The sequence below is a fragment of the Triticum aestivum genome, chromosome 3B (assembly GCF_018294505.1).
Source record: "Triticum aestivum cultivar Chinese Spring chromosome 3B, IWGSC CS RefSeq v2.1, whole genome shotgun sequence".
Classification (NCBI taxonomy): Eukaryota; Viridiplantae; Streptophyta; class Magnoliopsida; order Poales; family Poaceae; genus Triticum; species Triticum aestivum.
The window spans coordinates 571864383-571886638 of record NC_057801.1 but is presented as its reverse complement, the minus strand read 5'-3'; the positions used below and the strand labels follow the sequence as shown (position 1 = coordinate 571886638).

Genomic DNA, 22256 nt, shown 5'->3' with positions numbered 1-22256 from the left:
GACCACAAGCAGTCATGTCAAGGAGTTGTGTCATCACCTAGCATGTTTACCCAACACTCAAGGAAGAGGGGAAATTAATTACCCATGACATATTAAAAAAAACTCTTTAACTTTGAAAGAAAATTGTGAGGTGTTGAAAATAGGGCTGGAAAAAAAGCTCGAAGCTCGCGAGCTAAACAAGTAGCTCGTGACTCGGCTCGAATTCGAAGAATAAGGAGTTGAGTCGGGCTTTAGTTTAAGATCGTTTATAGACCAAGTTAAACGAGTCAATCTCACGAGTACTCGTGTAACTCGTTAGACTCGATACAATAGATCAGCCACTCCCAATACAAAGAAAGACCAGTCACTAAACAACCTACGTCCCAGACGCACAACGCAAGGCCCCACCGTTGAAGGCCTAGCCTCCTAGGAGACTCATGTGTTACAAGGAAATTACAATTGTTTAGTGATATATATGTTTAATATATACATAATCATTTTTATCATATTTAAGTGCTTTATATTTATATCTTTAACGAGCTTAACAAGCTAAACGAGCCAGCTCGCGAGTTATACGAGTCGAGCCAATCTTGGGTTTGAGCTCGTTATAGTAACAAGTCGAGTCGAACTAGCGCATTAACGAAACGAGCTCTAGCGAGTCGAGCCGAGCTGGCTCGACTCGGCTCGAATTCCAGCCCTAGTTGAAAATGTTGGTGCAACTCTTTAAAAATGTTGATAGCATTTAAAAAAAGTGTCAAGACGTATTTCAAAAAAAATGTTCAACACATATTCAAACAACAATGTTCAAAAAATGTAATGGAAAAATGTTAATCATGCATTAGAAAAATCTTAAATGTGTATGAAATAATGTTTCTAATGTATATGAAAAATGTATGTGTATAAAAAAAAGTAGACATCAAAACATACATATGAAAAATCATGTATTCACAAAATGTTAAACGTGTATAGAAATTTTTTTATGTATAAATAATGTACAAGGTGTATGGAAAAAGGTAGACATCAAAAGTATATATTAAAAATGTTAATCATGCATCTGAAAATGTTAAACGTATATATATATAAGATGTTCCCGGTGTATAAGAAAAATGTACAACATGTATGGAAAAATTGACATAAAAATATTTGAATTTTTTATTAATCATGTATTTGAAAAATACTGAACGTATGTTAAAAATTGTTTTACATGTATACCAAAAATGTACAATGTGTATGAAAAAAGAAAATAGGCATCAAAACATATTATTTAAAGAAAATGTTGAACATGTACTAAAAATATACATGATGTATACAAAAAACAGGGACTTATGTATTTGAACTTTCGTTATCATGTATTCTAAAACGTGTTCAAAACATTTATTAACCTCATGTATTGGAAGAATGTTCAATCGTGTATCAAAACAATGTTTCACGTGCGCAATGAAAATGTATATTGTGAACTGAAGAAAAGTAGACATGTGTTAAAAAGTACCACTGAAACCCGACGAGGTAACAAAAAAAAACGAACAAACCTGAAAAAACAGACAAAACACGAAATGAAAACGAAGAAAGAAACAAACAAAACCTCTGAAAAAAGAAAAAAAATGGAAACCAAGAAAGAAACTATGAAAACCAATGAAAAAACAAGGAAAACATTAAAAAAAAGGAAAAAACTGAGAAACACAGCTACCTCTGTGTGTGTGTGGGGGGGGGGATCCTTCAGCGAGACGGAAGTGACACTTTGTTTTTTCGAAAAGGGGGACTCCCCGGCCTCTGCATCAGAACGATGCATACGGCCACTTAGATAAATAAAGTCGGTTCAACAAAGTCGTAGAGTCGTAAAACAAAATAAAGTCGAGCTCACATAGACCTCGACGCTAAAACAGAAAAAGGCCATAAAGCCACAACCGGCTGGCAAAATAAAGATAGGAAAACTAATTGCCTATCCTATTACATGACCTCCATCCAAACCGGTTGAAGATATCCCGCGCTACCATCTCCCACCCGACAGATCCAGTAACCAAACGCTCCCTGGCCTCCGTCGAAGTGAGTAAGGACCACATACGGATCAGCGCCGTAGCACGGAATACAACCTGCAAAAAATGAATAGCAGCTATTCTCTTAAAAGCCAAATCATTTCTGCAGTTCCAAATTGCCCATAACAACGCACAAACTCCTACACGAATGTGTAGCTGTATCGGACTCTATCCCATCCAGCCACGTTCCAAATAACGACCCGACCGAACTCGGAGGAGTAATGTTAAAAGCAATTTGCACGGAGCGCCACAAAATTCTCGCCAACGGGCACTCAAAGAAGAGATGCTTAATGGTCTCATCCCGATCACAGAAACTACACCTAGTAGATCATGTCCAATTGCGCTTAACCAAGTTGTCCTTTGTTAGAATGACCTGTTTATGGACAAACCACATAAACACTTTAATTTTCAAAGGAACTTTGACTATCCAAACATGTTTGGAGCTAGGAATGACACTCGAGTTAATAACATCGATGTACATCGACTTAACGGTAAATTGTCCAGACCTAGTAAGTTTCCAACACAACTGATCGGGCTGATGATGTAGCTGGACTTCCATCAGTCTACACACCAGATGAAGCCAAGCTTCCCATCTATCACCAACAAGCACCCTCCTAAACTGGATATTAAGGGGAATGGCCTGCATAATCGTTGCCACTAGCGCATCACGGCGATGGACAATACGATACAGAGTTGGGTACTGTAATGCCAATGGTGTATCACCAAGCCAAGTATCCTCCCAGAAGTGAGTATCATTGCCATCTCCGACAATAAACTTTGTTCTATTAAAGAAGGCTTCCTTAACTCTCATAAGCCCCTTCCAAAACGGCGAATCAGTTGGTCTCACTGTCACCTGTGACAAAGTTTTGAAATGCAGATACTTGTTATGGAGAATATGTGCCCAAGTCGCATCAGTCTCAACTGATAGCTTATATAGCCACTTACTAAGCAGGCATCTGTTCTTGACCTCAAGATTCTCGATACCCAACCCCCCTTGATCCTTAGGACGACAAATAACACCCCACTTTGTGAGTCTATACTTTCTCTTACGATCATCACTCTGCCAAAAAAATCTTGATCGATAGAAGTCCAGCCTTTTCCTAACCCCAACTGGAACCTCAAAAAAAGATAGTAGGAACATAGGCATACTTGTGAGCACCGAATTAATAAGAATTAACCGGCCTCCATTAGACATAAGTTTGCCCTTCCAGCAACTAAGTTTCTTTTCGAACCGATCTTCGATGCATTTCCACTCTCTGTTCGTGAGCTTACAATGATGAATGGGTATACCTAGGTAAGTAAAAGGTAAAGCCCCTAATTCACATCCAAACAATTGCCTATAAGCCTCTTGTTCCTCCTTGGCTCTACCAAAACAGAACAACTCGCTTTTATGAAAGTTAATCTTTAAACCGGACAATTGTTCAAATAAACATAACACCAGCTTCATGTTTCTCGCTTTTGCCAAGTCATGCTCCATAAAGATGATTGTATCATCAGCGTACTGCAAAATGGACACACCCCCATCAACTAGTTTAGGCACCAAGCCTCCTACCTGACCGGCCTCCTTTGCCCTGCCTATGAGAATTGCCAACATGTCAACCACAATGTTGAACAAAATAGGGGACATTGGATCTCCTTGCCTCAGGCCTTTGGAAGCGACACTTTGTTGAGCAAGATGGTCTTGCGATTGTTAGATTAGTGGCGGAGCAGTAAAGGTCAACCTGGGTTGTCACCCTCCAGCCTAGGAGATTTTCTTTGAGTATCCTTAATATATAGCCTATGTAAATTGTGCTTGTGGACTAGAGCACGAGCTTGCCATCAACATTGCGCTCACACACATAGAAGCAAGAAAGATGCACTCTTCAAACTGCTGTATAAATGCCAACCTAAACAATTCCAAAGTCATTCGCACGCACCTACATATTCACATTTATATCTCCCAACATTGATCACATCACATCACTACTGAGTGAGGAGGAGCCCGGTGGACGGCCTCTCCGGAGAGGAATTGTCGGTCTTGGCGCTCCTCATGTGGTTCTTGTCCATGCCACGGGTACCGTTGCTGCTCCTCATCCGCGCCCTGAAGCCCCTGCATGATTGCATGTGCGAGTGCAAATCCTGCGGCTTGAACTCCTTCCCGCACTGCCTGCAAGGGGTTAAGATCGTTGCTCGTGGTCAGTACCCCAGTCTTACATCAGCTTTCAAAAATTAATTTTCCCCGCAAAAAAAGGCGTTCAAAAATTAATTTGCTCGCAAAATAAATCTTTGAACTGAAAAAGAAACTAATTTCTTGGAAGCTAACGATCGTAACACGAATGCATCAAGTTCTTTTTTTCTTTTTGAGCAAATGAGGGGTACATTAAGTTTTTTTTTTTTGAGACAATAGGGGTACATCAAGTGGCCCTGCCGATGTACAAACTTCGGCCTCAACGTTTGGCCTGGACCACGCCTTTTGAAGTTAGTTTGGACTCTATCTCAGGCTAGTGTGTGGCCAGCCTACCCAAACCAGAAAGGTGTTCCGTTTAGGCCTAGCTAGGCGAGCTCAAGGGTGGCCCAAGAAGGACGAAAGGGCCCACACGAAGTCCGACGGGCTAACCTTAAAACCAAGTCTACTTATTTTTTTTTTCCTGGTGCCCATTGCCGTCACAGGAGGACACTGCGCAAGTTCGCAAGGCGTACCCAGCCCAATCCCAGACAGAACGACCGCACCGAACTAAACCGACGTGCACACGACCCGGTCAGTCGAGAGAACCGATCGAGCGAGTCTACTCTACGACCAACGGAGGAAGGAGTGGCGCTTACGAGCAGAGCGGCAGACTCGCCGGCTTGTGCGCGGCCGCGACGGCGCCGGGACGCTTCCCTCCCTCCGGCTTCGCCTTGTCTTTCCCGCCTCGCCGGAGCCTCACCTTCCTGTTCATGCTGCCAACGTCCAGAATCAGTAACAAAACTGCAAATCGAATTTGACAAAATCGAATCCAGAAACTGCACTCACTGGATGCCGCAGCCGTCCATGCCGGGGCACACGGGCGTCGTGTCCCGCCACCCGTCCTCGTCGTCGCCTGCGCTGCCGCCGCCGCTCCGCCGAGGCAGCGCGACGGGCTGGAGCGCCGCGGCGTCCACGGAGTCGGCCGCGCCGCACGTGAGGATGCTGTGGAGCACCCGCGCCACGCGCATCCTCCGCGCCCTCCCCACGGCCGGCTGCTGCTTCCTGCCGCCCGCCGCCGCCGCCCGCACCACCAACGCCTGCTGATCGATGGCTGCACGTCTCGCGGCCTCCTGCTGCCGCCGCTTTCGCTCCTGGAGGTCCAGCGGCAGGACGATCCTGAAATGCGCGGCCTCGCCCTCGCTGCTCGGCGAGTCCTGGTCGATCGGCGGCGGCGGCTTCGGGGAGCTCTCGCCGGAGTCTGGCGCCACCTGGAGCTCCTCCTCGACCTGCTTCCGGCCCTTCTCTTCCGTCCGGTGCAGTTTCTTCTCGTCTGCCAAGGAAGAAGGCTTTGGCGCGTCGGCGCAGGGAGAGGGAGGAGGGGTTCCTCGCACGTCGCAGCCCTTGAGCACGTACTCGTTGTCGGAGATGGGCGTGATGAGGTCATCGTCCATTAGGTCCTGCCATACGTACCCAGCCTTATACTTCCTGCACTTGAACAGGCGATTATTAATGGCGAGAATCAATTAACGGAAGGAGTACAAGGAAACAGCTAATCAAATCAATGGGATATAAAAGATTGCCGAAACAAAAAGTCAAAAATGATTGCACCCCAAATAACTTGATTGTTTACCTTTTGTAAGCCCAGGAGAAGTTCTCCGGCATGTCCTTGCCGCGGACCTCCGAGAGCCACCGCTTCACATCTGAATTAATCGACGGCAACACGCCATTGCCATTAGCTGCATGCAAAACGGATCGATGCATCTGAGAAGAAGAGGAGGAGGCAGCAGGTACGTACCCCGGAGGCGCACGCCGGAGCGGTGGAGGTTGTTGACGCGGAAGAGGTGGGGGTGGTCGGTCCTGCCACCGCGGCTCAGGAAGTACACCACGTTGATCCTCCTGACCTCGCCGGCGCTACCCCCCTTGTTGTAGGAGTCCATGCCCTTCTCCATCGACGGCGACAACGCAAAAGGAACAAGGAGAGCGCGATGCCACCAAAGCTACAGCTACGATCTATTTAAGACGTACGCCGCCAGGCGTGAATCTTTGGCTAACAGTTGTTGTGTGTAGGCCGGCAGGCAGTTAGAGGGAGGACGGCCGCCGGCGTGCGACGGTCAGTTCGAGGAGAAGCTCGCGTGGCTCGAGATGCGGCGTTGGACGCCTCACTGACCGAGTCGGGGGGGCCTGACTCCTGGTGAGATGGATAGTCTAGGTTCGGGAATCTCTCGCGGCCAAGGATTACAATGGGAGAAACTAGTATTTATATGGAGATGGAGAGGGGCTGGCTCTAGAGTCTAGACCTTCGTCTGGTGATGGATGTGATGGCCCACCTCGTAGGTCGTTATGGAGAGGAATAATCGCCATTCAAGACCGTGCCACATTCCTTACTTATAATACTTCCTTCACAGGTAAAGTTGGAGTTTAATACCCCATCTTGTCGTTGCACGGTTTGAGTTCTTTTTGTTGCTTGGTTTGAGAGGTTTGCTTGTCACGCCTGCCGCGCGGTATGTTGTACGATTGAAATTAACCGAGCTGTTTTTTTTCTTTCAATTCAATTCAATCAAGGAAAAGATCAACATGCCGACAGTCCAGAAATAGAATTCCAATTGCGAGTTCTTTTTTTAAAACACAGTACAGACAAGATTTTGGATTTCGTTTTCCAAAATTTACCGTCCCTGGACGAAATGGGCGAAATTCGCTATTTCGGAAATTTTTCGGAAAATCTCGGGCGAAAAGCATGATCCAAATTTTGAAATTTTGAATACATCCAAAATTGTACCAAAAATTTGGAATCCTACAGCAAAGGAAACAAAGCTGAATCTTACATAATCGCAACTATCAGTTGAATGTGCACCCATGAATCGCTTCAGTTGCAGCAAACTCCAATCAGGAACTTGATAAAACTAGAAGGAACCCCTCAATACATACAACTTATCTTTCTCCTTGATTAGTACTCCCTCCGTAAACTAATATAAGAGCGTTTAGATCACTACTTTAGTAATCTAAATGCTCTTATATTAGTTTAGAGAGGGAGTACATGAATCCCGCTGCCCAGAAACGAACGCAGAACGCCTGCATCACTCATGGTCCCGCTCCGGCCGCTCATACTAGCACTCGCCGATGCGCCAAGCTGCGGACAGAGCCATGTGGATAACGTTAGCTTGTAGTCCAGCACCCCTGTAGCCGAGGGCCGAGGCGATGCACTCAGGAGGAGGCGGCGGCGGGAGCACATCGGGGTCGGGCGCGACGAAGGCGCCGCCGCCGGAAAAGAGGTGGGGATTTCACTGCTTTTAGGGTTACAGGTCGCTATCCAGGCCTTTTACTTCATCGGAATGGTTATGCGGGCTAGGCTGGACGTTGGGTCAGCCCACAAATTCAAATAGGGCCGAATTATTTGGGCCGGCAAACTAATCTACCGGGCCCTGACGAAACGGACGGATTTCGTCCGGGATTGGTTTTTTCCGGCTCTTTCTAAAAAAAAAGGTTTTTTCCGGTCGAAAACCAAAACTTTATAAGCACCTTCGAGAGATTGAGCCGCCATATCAACTTGAGATTTTATGAAGTTATAAACGACCCGTAGTCGACGGGGATGTCTCCTTCCCTGAACGCGCATCGCCGAAAAATCTGAAATAAATTCAGTATAAATACGAGCACCAGGAGTTAAACCCTGATGGATTGAGGATACCACTATCCTCCTATCCATTCAACCATAGATTAGTTCGCATCCATTGCGAGTTCGTTGGTTGTAGCCTCTTCGCTCTTCAAGGCGTTCCTCTCTGTTCCTTGACTTCGACAATTATCCAACTTCGTAAGTTCCAATGATAGCAATGCGGTAGTGACCTGACGAGTGACGAGTGATGATGACCTGGTAAGTTTAGCAATGACAAATGTTCTTAACAGTATCTACCATGCAAGCAAATTTATCTCTCTTCAGATTGGCCAAGTCAGAACTGCACCCTCCCTCATTTTTCTAAACTTTTTTTACGGGTATGCACCTTCTCTCTTCCTCAAAACTAGTGGCGAATCTAGGGGGTTGCTACGACAAGCTCGAGTCGCCCTCTAAAAATTGGATTTTCTTTACTAGAATTCACCACAGCTTTGTATAAATCTTTTACCTTATTTGAACTAAAAAACTAGGTGTTGAACTAAAAAAACTAAGAGTTTGTGGCCTTTTTTTGCACATCGTCAACATTGAGCCCTCATTTTATTTTCTTTCGAGATTCGCCACTGCTCAAAACAATGAAGAATTGCACCCTTGGGAGCTTTCTGCCTCTGCTACCGACTGTTTTGGAAGGCTGTAACCGGGTCGTAGCTACTCGTAAGCCTGCCATTTGTCGACTACTTTTCGACCTGGCAGCCTGGTCGATCAGACCCAAAGGACTAAAACTATCTGGCCGCTTACCCCACGGCAGCGTTGTGTCTATTATATTCCTCGCAGGCTTTGCCACGGTACGCACTTCCATTCTCCGGCATAAAACGAATTCCGAATTCGTTTCTACTATAATGTTTCCTCGCTAGGACTTTGTGTTTCTTAGTTAATGTGTTGGGTCAACCTAACGACGTGATGGTACGTACATGTCGATGCCGACGGTTGCAACAGCTTTACGGTGTACTGCACCGTCGCTTTCTAGCTAGCTTAGCTTCTTTATAAATAACTCTACTCCGTACAGGAGGACCTCAAGCTAAGCCGAGCACCCATTTGCAGCGACTACACTGCAAAGGAAGAATAGTGCCTAGATAATGGTTGTTCGAACCTAAAAAAAGAAAAGATAATGGTTGTTCGCACGCGATAGGCGGCAGGTTTTCCTCGCTGGCAACATTTTGTTACTGTATATGTTAACAGTTGCCAATCTTTCGCCATGGATTTGCATGGTTAAAATATTACTGCATACACTCGAGAGAAAAAAAGTTACTGTATACTATTTGGGTCAGTATACAAGTACGTAGCCGAGACCTATATGTTTACCGCAACTGGACAAAAATTTGGCTGTATTGGCCCAGACTAACGCCAAATGGTCGAACCTTAGGGTCTGTTTAGTACTGCTCCTTTTCATTAAAATCAGTTTCAATTCAAAAGAAAATGTCAGTTTTATGTCCTAAAAAAATCAAAATTAGTTTCACTCTGTCAAATCCATTTTTAAACAGTTTCATACAGAAACATGAAAGAGCAGTTTATCATGTTTGTCTTTCAACTAGCTCTAACTTCAAGAATGACAAATTTAGTGGAAAATGTCTATTTGAGGAGACAATGTGAGAAAAATGAAGAACTTTTTTTGGGTGACCAAAAAAGTGCTATTGGGAGCCCTAAAAAGTGGTTTTTGTGGAACTTTTTTTGGGTGAGTTGTTGGAGATGCTCTTAAGAAATTGTTTTATTTTTCTTATTTTTTTCAATGAAACCTTCCATTCATCGGTGCATTTTTATTTTTTTTAGTACTTCGTCGGCGGGGCTAACTCTTGCCGTCGTTGGAGCTTGGAGGAGTCTCGATGCCGCGCCCTCGGAACGCAATGCACCAGAAGACAGGCACGACCGAACCAACCTGTGGTTGGATGTTTAGGACGGCAATGGTATATCCATCAAAGTTAAGTCCTGGTGCTCGCATTTATTCTGAATTTATTTTAGGATTTCCGGCGACGCGCGTTCAGTGAGGGGAGACGTTCTCGTTGACTATGAGACACCTGCAGGACTTTGTAAAATCTAAGATGATATGCCGGCTCAATCTCTCAGAGGTGCCCATAGTGGTAGGGTGTGCGTGCGTATGTTCATAGGGTTGAGTGTATGTGCGTATATATGAGTGCTTGCGTCTATTGTGTTGAAAAAAAGATGGTTGCGAACAACATGTGGTTGGATGGTTAGAGGGACTATGGTATCCCCAGCCCAGCACGTTTCAAGTCCCGGTGCTCGCATTTATTTTTTAATTTATTTCAGGATTTTCGACGATGTGCATTCAATGGGAGGAGACGTTTCCGTCGACGACGAGATACCTATGATAAATTCGTAAATTTCAAGATGATATGCCGACTCAGTATTTTGGAGATGCTCATAGAGGTATGGTGTGCGTGTGTATGTTCATAGAGTGAATGTATGCGCGTGTATATGAGCGCTTGCGTCTGTACCATGTTAAAAAAAGAACAAGTCACATACCCCTGACCAATAAAAAAAGACGGGCACGATGCATTTTGTCAACCCCCAGCCGCCTCTGCACATTCTCCGTGGATCGCCGCCGATTCCGCCTTCGGGCCGCCACTCCCCGCGCAACTGGAGAGACGAAACCATCGGCTCCTGCCACAGATTGCGCACACCGCTAGTGCTAGCCTTAACTTAATGTTAGCCTGTCTCTTCAGGTTCTTGTTCGAACCATGTGCCTCTTCGCTTCCTGCAGGTTCCGCTTCACTCTGTTTGACTCGGTTCAGTTTTGACATTTTGCCTTACCGGTGCGTCTCCTCAGAGGTTATGCATGCCTGATATTGATATAAATGTTATTTTGGTAAAATTCAGGATGTCACAGGCTCACATCATAGCAGGTGCCGAACTTCTCTTTTTCCTCATCTTATTCGTAGACTCACATCAGATACATACATACATCACACACCACCCACCTGTCCTGTCCTGGCGCTGGAGAGCTGAACCGGTCCAGCTGAAAACAACAGCGGGAGGGAAGGACACATATACACGACACTTATAATCGCACATGTACTACAGTACGCTACATAATCGCACATGTACTACAGTACGTGCGCGTTTCTATCAGCTCACGAGTATGATGGATGGGTCGCAGCAGCACTCGTCGACGAGGCAGCAGCAGCACAGCGCTGCGAGGCTGCAAGCATCTCAGATCAGTGACTGCTCACATAATAATTCACACAGAGGAAAGTAAGAAAAACCCATCAGGTTCCTGGCTCTTTATTGCGTACGTACCATCCTTCGAGGAAGCCCGTCTGCCGTCTCGGTGTAAGACAATAAGTTTTGGGGAACCAGCACAACCCTCTAGAGGTGGCTTATCTCATTATATATAATGGTTGTGTTACAATATGTACCATATACGTACATAGGTACAGAAGCTATACATAGTCTAACACCCTCCCTCAATCTTAGCCACTTTCTAAAGAACTGAGAAGGGTAAGATTGCGCCTACAAGCCTCAAACTGTGGCAGCGGTAAAGGCTTAGTGAAGATGTCTGCAAGTTGATCCTTAGATGAGATAAACTTGATCTGGAGTTGCTTCTGTGATACATGTTCCCGTACAAAGTGATAGTCAACTTCAATGTGTTTCATTCGGGCATGAAATACTGGATTTGCAGAAAGGTATGTAGCACCGATGTTATCACACCAAAGAATAGGAGGCTGTGGTTGAGACAAACCCAACTCCTGAAGCAAAGACTGCACCCAAATAATCTCTGCAGTAGCATTAGCCACAGCCTTGTACTCAGCTTCAGTACTGCTACGTGACACAGTAGCCTGTTTCCGAGCACTCCAGGCGATCAAATTAGAGCCAAAGAATACTGCATAACCCCCCGTGGATCGCCTGTCATCTGGGCTACCAGCCCAATCTGCATCAGAGAAGGCCGAAAGGACCCGAGAGGAAGTCGGCCGAATATGCATACCAAATGTCAGGGTGAACTGAACATAACGAAGAATGCGTTTAACAGCAGCCCAATGAGTATCTCTGGGAGCCTGAAGATACTGACAAACCCTGTTAACAGCATAAGAGATATCTGGTCTCGTGATCGTCAAGTACTGAAGTCCACCAACAATGCTCCTGTACTCTGTGGCATCCGCAGGAGACAAAAGCTCACCATCAACAGCTGTTATCTTGTCGGTAGACGACATGGGTGTGGTGGTCGGTTTGCACTTCAGCATGCCAGCTCTCTGTAACAACTCCAAGGAGTACTTCTTCTGCGTAAGGACAAGACCAGTAGCACGAGAAGTGACCTCAACTCCAAGAAAGTAGTGAAGCTTCCCAAGATCTTTGACCGCAAAATCAGCACCAAGAGAGCAGACAAGAGCATCAGCAGCATACTGAGAAGAGCTGACAAGGATAATATCATCGACATATACCAAAAGATACATAGTGACTTCTGGCTTCTGTAGAAGAAATAACGAAGTGTCAGCAGTAGACGGCACAAACCCATGAGCACGAAGGGCAGAGGCAAGGCGGGCATGCCAGGCACGAGGAGCTTGCTTCAAACCATATAGTGCTTTGGAAAGACGACAGATATAGTCAGGACGATCAGGATCAGAGAAACCAGGCGGCTGTTTCATATAAACCTCTTCCTCCAAAAATCCATGTAGAAAAGCATTCTGCACATCAAGTTGACGAAGTGACCAACCACGAGAAACAGCAATGGAGAGAAGAAGCCGAATAGTGGTAGGCTTGACGACAGGACTGAAGGTGTCCTCATAGTCAAGACCATGACGCTGCCGAAAACCGCGAGCAACAAGTCGCGCTTTGTAACGCTCAATAGATCCATCCGAATGCTTCTTCACTTTGAATACCCATTTTGAGTCAATAACATTTACCCGTGGTGGTGGAGGAACGAGAGTCCATGTCTTGTTACGAAGAAGAGCATGAAACTCCTGCTCCATAGCCTCTCGCCAATGTGGAATGCGCAGGGCAGCCTGATATGAGCGAGGCTCAGAAGATGGATCCGCAACAGCAGCAGCCAAACAAGCAGCCAACCAAGCAACCGTACCATCCTTACGTTCCTTAGGTTTGAAAATGCCACTGCGACTGCGTGTATGTGGTCGGGACACAGGAACCACCGAGGTCGACGGAGCAGCCTGCAACGGGCTGGAGGACGGCGACGTTGACGAGTCAGCCGGTGACGAGGAGCCAGTCACGGTAGCCTCGGACTCGGTTGGCGAAGAAGGCCGACCCACCGGCGAAACCGGCAGAGCAGACGAAGCAGCTGGCGACTCCGGCATCACAGACCGGGCCGATGGCGAGCTCGGCATAGTGGGCCGTGGCGCGGCCGGTGTCGCGGGCCGATCCGCTGATGAAGGCGACGTGAGGACCCGAGCCGCGGGCGAAGACGGCGTGACGGGCCGAGCCGCAGGCGAAGACGGCGTGACGGGCCGAGCCGCGGGCGACTCGGCGGCCGCTGGCGAAACGGACCGAGCAGTGGAGATGCTCGGCGCGACGGGCTCGTCGGGTGACCATGCATGGGCACGCGAATCGATGCCATGCAACATAGGGCGATCGACGTGCCCACCAGAAGACGACGATGATGATGGTGAATCCTCCAACAGCTCCAAACGAGCTCCACGTCCGGTTCCTGCACCATGGTTAGGTAACAGCAAAGGAGAGTATGCAACATCATCAAATTGGTCAGAAGCAACAGAGGATGAATGCAGGGATGGTGGTTCGACAGTGGACACAGGAAGGTTGGCAAAGGGAAAAACATGCTCATCAAACACGACGTCCCGAGATATATAGACACGATTAGTGGGAACATGAAGACATTTGTAACCTTTATGAAGAGAGCTATAGCCAAGAAAAACACACTTCTTAGAACGAAACTCAAGCTTGCGCTTGTTATATGGACGAAGATGCGGCCAGCAAGCACACCCAAATACCTTGAGAAAGGTATAATCAGGTTGTTCATTAAGGAGAACCTCAATGGGAGTCTTCATGTTTAAAACACGAGTAGGAGTACGGTTGATGAGAAAGCATGCAGTGGTGAAAGCATCACTCCAAAACCGAAACGGAACAGATGCATGGGCCAAAAGAGTAAGACCAGCTTCAACAATATGACGATGCTTACGTTCGACTGAACCATTCTGCTGATGTGTATGTGGACATGCTAAACGATGAGCTATCCCAAGCGACTGAAAGAAAGAGTTGAGGTTGCGATACTCGCCCCCCCAGTCTGACTGGACATGAACAATTTTGTGCTTGAGAAGACGTTCAACATGTTTTTGAAACTGAACAAAAATATCAAACACATCAGATTTGCGTTTAATAAGGTAAAGCCAGGTAAAGCGACTATAAGCATCAACGAAACTGATATAGTAATTATGACCACTGACAGAAGTCTGAGCAGGACCCCATACATCTGAAAACACAAGTTCTAAAGGATGTTTCACCTCACGACTGGACTCCGAAAAAGGAAGTTGATGACTCTTCCCCTGCTGACAAGCATCACACACTGCTACATCTTTATGACTAGACAAACTAGGAAGCTCATGACGACGCAAAATATGACGGACAATAGGTGTGGCCGGGTGACCAAGACGAGCATGCCACTGTGACGGAGAGACCCGAACTCCACTGAAAACACGAGCGACACCAGGATGCTCCAGACGGTAGAGGCCCTGGCACAACCGCCCACTAAGAAGAATGTCCCTCGTGCCCCGATCCTTAATAAAAAGATCAAAAGGGTGAAATTCACAAAGCACATTATTATCACGTGTGAGTTTAGGAACTGAAAGAAGATTACGGGTCACAGATGGAACTCGAAGAACATTGCGAAGCTGAAGACTCCTATTGGCATGTCTAGTGAGAAGAGATGCTTGACCAATATGAGAGATGTGCATACCTGCTCCATTGGCGGTGTGGATCTTGTCGGAGCCATGACAGGGTTCACGAGTGTGAAGCTTCCCCATCTCGCTGGTTAGATGCTCTGTCGCCCCAGAGTCCATGTACCAGTGTGGATCGATGGAGTAGGACTGAGTGTGTCCCTGTTGCTTCTGCGGCGCGGGACGATCAGCCATGGCGACCTGACGGGCATTGTTGCGTGTATCTTTGCCGTCATTGCCAAGACCAAGGAAGCTTCGCTGGAAGCGCTTATGACACTTGGAGGCCTAGTGCCCATCGCGGCCACAAAGCTGACACACACGTGGACCGCCAGACCCCGGTAAGGTCGCAGTAGGTGGGGGGGCCGAGGCGGGCGACGGTGGCAGCCCCAAGGGAGACCGGGGTGATGAAGAAGAGCGGCCACCCTTGGTGGCGGCGTTGGCCGAGAGGGAGCCAGTGCCCCTGGTGCGGCGAGTCTCGACCCGTTGCTCAGTGAGAAGGAGCCGAGAGAAAACCTCGTGTGCCAGCATGGGTGTCGAGTTGCCCCGCTCGTTGATGATCTCGACTAAGGCATCATACTCCTCATCAAGACCATTGACAATAAACGAGTTGAACTCGGAGTCGGTGAGGGGCTGTCCAATGGAGGCCAATGTGTCGGCGAGGCCCTTGACCTTGTTGTAGAACTCAGTGGCAGCGGAGTCAAGCTTCTGACACTCTCCAAGCTGACGACGGAGTGCAGAGACACGAGCCTGGGACTGCGCTGCAAAGGTGCGCTCAAGGATGGTCCAGGCCTCATGAGACGTCTTCGCGAAGACAACAAGGCCGGCAACTGCCGGCGAGAGCGACCCCTGGATGGAGGAGAGGTTCGCCTGGTCCTGCCCCGTCCAGACGCGATGGGCCGGATTGTAGACCGGACCGTGCACGCTGTCTACCAGCGCGGGTGGGCAGGGAAGCGATCCGTCGACGTAGCCTAGCAGGTAGTGACTCCCCAAGAGCGGGAGAACCTGCGCACTCCAGAAGATGTAGTTGTCGACGGAGAGCTTGATGGTGATGAGATGACCGAAGTGAAACGGCGGCGGCGAAGACAATCCCATCGAGGAGGCTGCCTGGGGTGCAAACACCATGGAGGCAGCCGGAGGCACCGAAGCCGATGCGGGAGGAGGCGGGACCGCAGCCAGGGCGGGCGCCGCAAAGCTCGCGGCCGGTGCGGACGCCGCAAGGCCCGCGGCCGGGGCGGACGCTGCCAACCCCGCCAGCGGGGCAGTGTGATCCGCTTGCGGCAGGAGCGGCGGGACGACGCCTGCGGAGTCCGCAGCGGACGGCGGCGCCGCGGTGTGGACCACGAGGTCACGCCCAAGCGAGGGCGCCGGCGGCGTGGAGAAGACGGAGCCGATGCTCCTTGTCCCGATCGGAGCCAGAACAGAGACGGCATCGAGCGGGAGGTTGAGCAGAGCCGCAAGAGAGGCCGGGAGGAAGCCCGCAGCAGTGGAACCGGTGGTGGCGGCGCTCGACATGGCGGCGGCGCGATCGGTGGCGCGGCGGCGGCGGTGAAGGCGGCGGCGGCTGCGGCGGCGGTGCGGGTATTAGGGTTTAGAAGCGGAAGCGATCGTAACCTAGCGTGATACCATGTAAGACAATAAGTTTTGGGGAACCAGCACAACCCTCTAGGGATGGCTTATCTCATTATATATAATGGTTGTGTTACAATATGTACCATATACGTACATAGGTACAGAAGCTATACATAGTCTAACACTCGGCGGCGGGGCGTACTGCGGCGGCGCCATCACCGGCGGTCCGTTGTAATACCCTGCGTGCGCGCGCGCGTTCCCGTTTCATGCAAGGCAGTGAGCGTGAGCAAACAAGAAGGGAAAAAGAGTAACCGGAATGCAAAAAACACAAACAGATACTCCTACTCGTCTATCTATTATCATGCGTGGAGCTGTAGTAATAAACGTGGGAGCTACCTTGGTTGTGTGGGTACGAGTACCCGTACCTTCGGTCACTCATGTTGGTCACTGACTATGAACTACTATGAACCCTAGTTGCAGATGGCTGCCTTATGAGGGAGAAGTGGACCGGCCGGTGTTGGGCCTGGAGAGAGTATAAATAGCGGCTGCAAACCGAAGATCAAGCGGTCTGCTAGTGTATATTTTTGCCGTGGATTGCACTTTTAGTGGTGCTTCTAAAACATTCGGCGCGCCGCTGTCGGCAGCTCATCGATCCTAGGCGGCAGCGCGCGAGGGGAAACGAATAAAGCTACTACTTGATTGTTATCTGATTATCTCTTTGCTTCCTTTAATTTCCGCCCTTCCTTTTTGACCTTCCGTGGATTATTCCTGCCTTTAACTTCAAGCAAATGGGGCATCATACGATCGAACTCTTATCCCTGCTTGCTGTCGCTGTTTACAATTACAGCAGTAATCTAACAAGTGCTAATGTGAACGGCACAACTCGATAACCAGCATCAGAAACTGAGAAACCAGAGACGCTAGCTGGGAATCTAAACCTCTGCATGCAATGCGAGCTACTCCTACGATCTTCTATTCTTCTTCTTCTTCATTGGGAAGAGGCAAGTAAAGCGACGTCGCCAACTCGAGATGGCGAGACCATTGGCTCTCGGGAACGTGCACGAACCGATGATAATAAGCGATCATCGTGCAGATGCTGGATTCTTTGTTTCTCTCACACGATTCGTAGCAACCAGATTGCCCTTCTCTAGGGTTTTCTGTGGCTTTGCTGCCCTTCTAGACACACACTGGAGTGACGCGTGCTGCAAAACTCTGATTCGGAGACCGCGAGAACTAACCCAACATAAGGGTTCAGATAACCGCCTGCATTTGCAGGTTGGCAGAATTCAGAAACTGTATTATTAGGGGATCGTCACCTTTGAGGAGAAACAAAAGGAAGACCGGCAGGGACGCAGATTTGCAGCGGCTGCCATCACTTCGTAAGAAATGTACCTGACACTCACAGTCACAGAGATACCACAATCAGATTTCCCAGACATCGACATCAGATTGTGTGCCCCCGCAAAACAAAAACAAAAAGATATCAGATTGTGTGGCTTCAAAGACAGACTGATGGGTGGAGAGTATGAATGTTATTAGAGCCTCACATCCAATAAACATAAACATGTTGATTTAACATCTGAAGAACGCATGCCAATTTTTTTTTTAAAAGGATGTGCAAAATTATATGTTGTCAATGTAAAATTCGAAATTTTGAGATTTTACATATGCAAACTCTACAAGTATGTGGAACCCAGTTACACGCTTTAGTCACCCCCGAATTCAACCTGCATCCTGTGGCCCTTGGGTCTTGTAGCCGCGGCGGACCCCGGGCCCTCACCAGTGAGGGGTATCACGTTCTTGCTTCAAGTACTAGTATCTTGGTTGAGATGGTGAGGTGGTAGCGCCTCCCAAAGTTAGAATAATATCCTCCGGTCATATCTCCGCTCGGGCTGTGCACCTAGCACCGACAAAGGGTGTGACGATATTTGTCCTTGCCAAATCCATTTGGATTCGGTTGGGCCTCGTTTTCTTTGGTGGCTTTGCAGGTACAACCCTTCTGATCTACGCTGCTCATTGTGAGCAAAGTTTTTTGTTCTACTATGCTGGTTTTTTGGGGTCTTAGCACGATGACTTTCTAACAATCTACTACTCTCTCCGTCCGGAAATACTTGTCGGGGACGGAGGGAGTACAATTATGTATGCCTAGCTCTATCAAGGGAGGAGCGACGACGAAGGTGGTCCATAGACTTGGTTGTAATTTTTGTTACTTCCGGTGATCTTTGTACTGCTGGAATTTTTGTCTATTTGGGCCTAGCCCAATAGCAGTTTCAGAAATTCCTAATAAATCCTAGAGGCCCACGCAGCCCATTCGTGCAAGGCAAGAGGTGGAACTAAAGTTTAGTCCCACATTGCTAGTTTAGAGGGAGTTGGACCTCTTTACAAGGGAGGTTCTTTCCCCACTTGTATGAGCATGAGAACAAGAGGGACATCCACGCGCGCTCCTCCTCCGCTGCCCACCACGCCGCGGGTTGCGGGAATGAGCCGAGCCGATGTTAAATTTTTGCCACGCACGACGGGTATACGAAAGGTCACGCAGGAGCTGAAACATTTTTCGTAGTGGACACTGAATCCGAACGGGGTACCTCTTCGGCAGAAGTCCGTTTGCTTCGTCTCTCTCTCTTCATTTCACCTCTCTTCGCTGCCCTCTCGCCTCCTTCTCTTGCGCCTATAAAAGGGAGGTCGCTCCTCTCAGAGAGGCGCACCAGAACTTCTCCTTCCTCTCGCCACTGGTTCCAATCTCTGAGTTGTTGCTGTCTTCCTCATCCCGGCTTGCGGCGTGCACCGCGAGTCGGGACAGTAGGCCTCCAAAACCGCACCTCTTTGAGTCATGTACGGGAGAAGGGTGATAAGGTTTTTGGGGAGCGCTCTGCGCGACTACTGACTTCTTCGTCACGGACGCCCCGGACTCCGACGACTACTTCCCCGACGTCGACAACCTCCTCGCCGACATGGAGGACACCGACCCCAAGTCCAGTGCCTCTGCTCCGGCTGCTGTCCAGTACGTGTTCTTGTTTTTCCTGTTAGAGGTCCTGCCACAGTTCCTTGTTCTAGTGTTTGCCCTACACATGTTAGGATCTACCTCATATATGAATCTTGATCTACTGTCTGCTCGAGAGATGATCGGTTCTAGCTCATATATGCAGATGTTATTTACCTTCACTTTGTCAAATCGCATGACTTGTTTTATCACTGCTATACTAGTCATGCTTTATCCAGTATTTTTGTTAATAAAATCATTCTGTAAATTGCTCATATTTCCAGCAATCCAAAAACTTTATTATAGGCAATTTACCCCAAGTGATTTTGCCGCTTCCATGAGACCTCCTATGTTTGAGGGTATCCACTATAAGAGGTGACGCGTGAGAGGAGTCTTATGGTTTCACACCATGAGTTGCTATGACGCCACTCTTGGTAAACCTGAAGGAGAGCAAGATGCCCAACAGGCACAAGCTTTTCAGAAAATGGATACCTTGTTTAAGGCTGCTCTCTTGAGTGTTCTTGGTGAGAACATAGTTGATGCTTATGCGTCAATTGATAATGGAAAAGATATGTGGGACGCACTCGAGGCCAAGTTTGGGGTCTCGTATGCTGGCACTGAGCTGTACATCATGGAGCAAATCTATGACTACAGGATGACTGAAGAGCGCTCCATGGTTGAGCAAGCTCATGAGATACAATCATTTGCTAGAGAACTTGAGCACTTCAATTGTATCCTACCGGACAAGTTTATTGCCAGACGTATCATCACTAAGCTTCCTCCCACGTAGAAGAACTTTGCTACCTCACTGAAGCATAAGAGGCAGGAGTTTTCCGTTCCGGGTCTCATTGGTACTCTTGATGTGGAAGAAAATGCGAGAGCAAAGGACAACCGTGCTCGAGGTATTGAGGGAGGTTCTAGTGCCAATTTGGTACAGAAGAAGAACTTCCAGCCCCACAAGTTCAAGAACAAGGGCAAGTTTGATGGTAAAGCAAAGTTTGATGGGAAGAACAAGGCTATGCAGCACACGAACTTCAAGAAGAAGAATGACAAGAAGAAAGGTGTTTATCATGTGTGTGGGGATCCTGATCATTGGGCTCCAAGTTGCCCTAATCGCTATCGCAAGCGTCATCCTGGGAAAGGCGGCAAGACCGCTAATGTTGTCATTGGAGACACTGACATGAAGGATGCTGGGTATGGTATATTTCCCACTATTCTTTCAGTATGTCATTCTCCTGATTGGTTGATTGACATGGTTGCTAATGTGCATGTATGCAATGATATTTCCATGTTTTCGTCTTATCAGACCGCAGGGACTTCCACCGTGTTGATGGGTAACGGTTCAAGTGCTTCTGATCATGGTGTTGGCACGGTCGATCTGAAGTTTACTTCGGGGAAGATCGTCCAGCTGAAGAACATGCATTATGTCCCCTCCGTCAATAAAAATCTTGTTAGCGGATCTCTTCTGTGTAGAGATGGCTACAAGCTTGTCTTTCAGTCGAATAAATTTGTAATTTCCAAGTATGGAACCTTTGTTGGTAAAGGCTATGAGAAAGGAGGCCTGTTTCGTTTATCCTTATCAGACGTTTGCAATAAAGTTGTTAATCATATTTGCAACAATAGTGAATCAAATGTATGGCATTCACGTCTTTGTCATGTTAACTTTGGTTGCATGTCGCGACTAGCAAAGTTGAACTTAATCCCTAGTTTCACCACCATCAAGGGATCCAGGTGTCAAGTGTGTGTACAAACTAAGTAACCTCGTAAGTCTCATGTAACTGCGGAAACGAGAAATCTTGCACCACTAGAACTCATACATTCAGATCTATGTGAAATGAATGGTGTTTTGACAAAAGGTGGAAAGAAATATTTCATGACTTTAATTGACGACTCCACTAGATACTGCCGTGTGTATCTTCTGAAATCTAAGGATGAGGCTTTGAACTTTTTCAAGATCTATAAAGCTGAAGTGGAAAACCAACTTGATCGAAAAATCAAGAGGCTTAGGTCCGACCGTGGTGGAGAGTATTTTTTCAATGAATTTGATGCTTTTTGTGCGGAACATGGTATAATCCATGAGAGGACGCCTCCCTATTCACCTCAGTCAAATGGGGTGGCCGAAAGAAAGACCCGTACTCTAACTGATTTGGGGACTCAAGCAAGCACCCAAACAGTGGCATGAGAAGTTTGAAAGAAATTTAACAGCTGCAGGCTTTGTTGTGAACGAAGCTGACAAATGTGTGTACTGATAACCCACAAGTGTAGGAGATCGCAACAACTTTCAAGGGTGAAGTACAACCCAAATTTATTGATTCGACACAAGGGGAGCCAAAGAATATTCTTGAGTATTAGCAGTTGAGTTGTCAATTCAAACACACCTGGATAACTTAGTATCTGCAGCAAAGTATTTAGTAGCAAAGTAGTATGATAGTAAAGGTAACGGTGGCAAAAGTAAAGATAATAGTTTTTGGGTTTTTGTAGTAGTTGTAATAGCAGCAATGGAAAAATAAATAAGCGAAGAACAATATGTGAAAAGCTCGTAGGCAATGGATCAGTGATGGATAATTATGCCGGATGTGATTCCTCATGTATTAGCTATAACACAGGGTGACACAGAACTAGCTCCAGTTCATCAATGTAATGTAGGCATGTATTCCGTAAATAGTCATACGTGCTTATTGAAAAGAACTTGCATGACATCTTTTGTCCTACCCTCTCGTGGCAGTGGGGTCCTAGTGGAAACTAAGGGATATTAAGGCCTCCTTTTAATAGAGAATCGGAACAAAGCATTAGCACATAGTGAATACATGAACTCCTCAAACTACGGTCATCATCGAGAAGTATCCCGATTATTGTCACTTCGGGGTTGTCGGATCATAACACATAATAGGTGACTATAGACTTGCAAGATAGGATCAAGAACACACATATATTCATGAAAACATAATACGTTCAGATCTGAAATCATGGCACTCGGGCCCTAGTGACAAGCATTAAGCATAGCAAAGTCATAGCAACATCAATCTCAGAACATAGT

At 47.4% G+C, this 22256-nt stretch overlaps 1 protein-coding gene across 1 annotated transcript; it reads right to left on the bottom strand.

The window, feature by feature from the left end:
- Positions 1–3845: 3845 nt before the first annotated feature.
- LOC123065761 (protein SOSEKI 1) lies at positions 3846–6374 on the bottom strand. Its single transcript, XM_044488981.1, has 5 exons — positions 5954–6374; positions 5789–5858; positions 5005–5643; positions 4815–4931; positions 3846–4158 (listed from the first exon to the last, which is right to left on the bottom strand). Exons 1-5 carry the CDS (start codon positions 6105–6107, stop codon positions 3975–3977), a joined length of 1164 nt encoding a protein of 387 aa, XP_044344916.1. The 5' UTR covers positions 6108–6374; the 3' UTR covers positions 3846–3974.
- Between the last annotated feature and the right edge of the window lie 15882 nt (positions 6375–22256).

What these genes read in the sequence shown, in the direction of transcription:
- LOC123065761 (XM_044488981.1), bottom strand. Translation starts at nt 6,107, where the DNA reads ATGGAGAAGGGCATGGACTCCTACAACAAGGGGGGTAGCGCCGGCGAG. An exon ending in TTCTCCTGGGCTTACAAAAG is followed by an intron (nt 5,644 to 5,788) that starts GTAAACAATCAA and finishes GTTCAAGTGCAG; the next exon opens with GAAGTATAAGGCTGGGTACG. An exon ending in GCGAGTCTGCCGCTCTGCTC is followed by an intron (nt 4,159 to 4,814) that starts GTAAGCGCCACT and finishes AACCCCTTGCAG; the next exon opens with GCAGTGCGGGAAGGAGTTCA.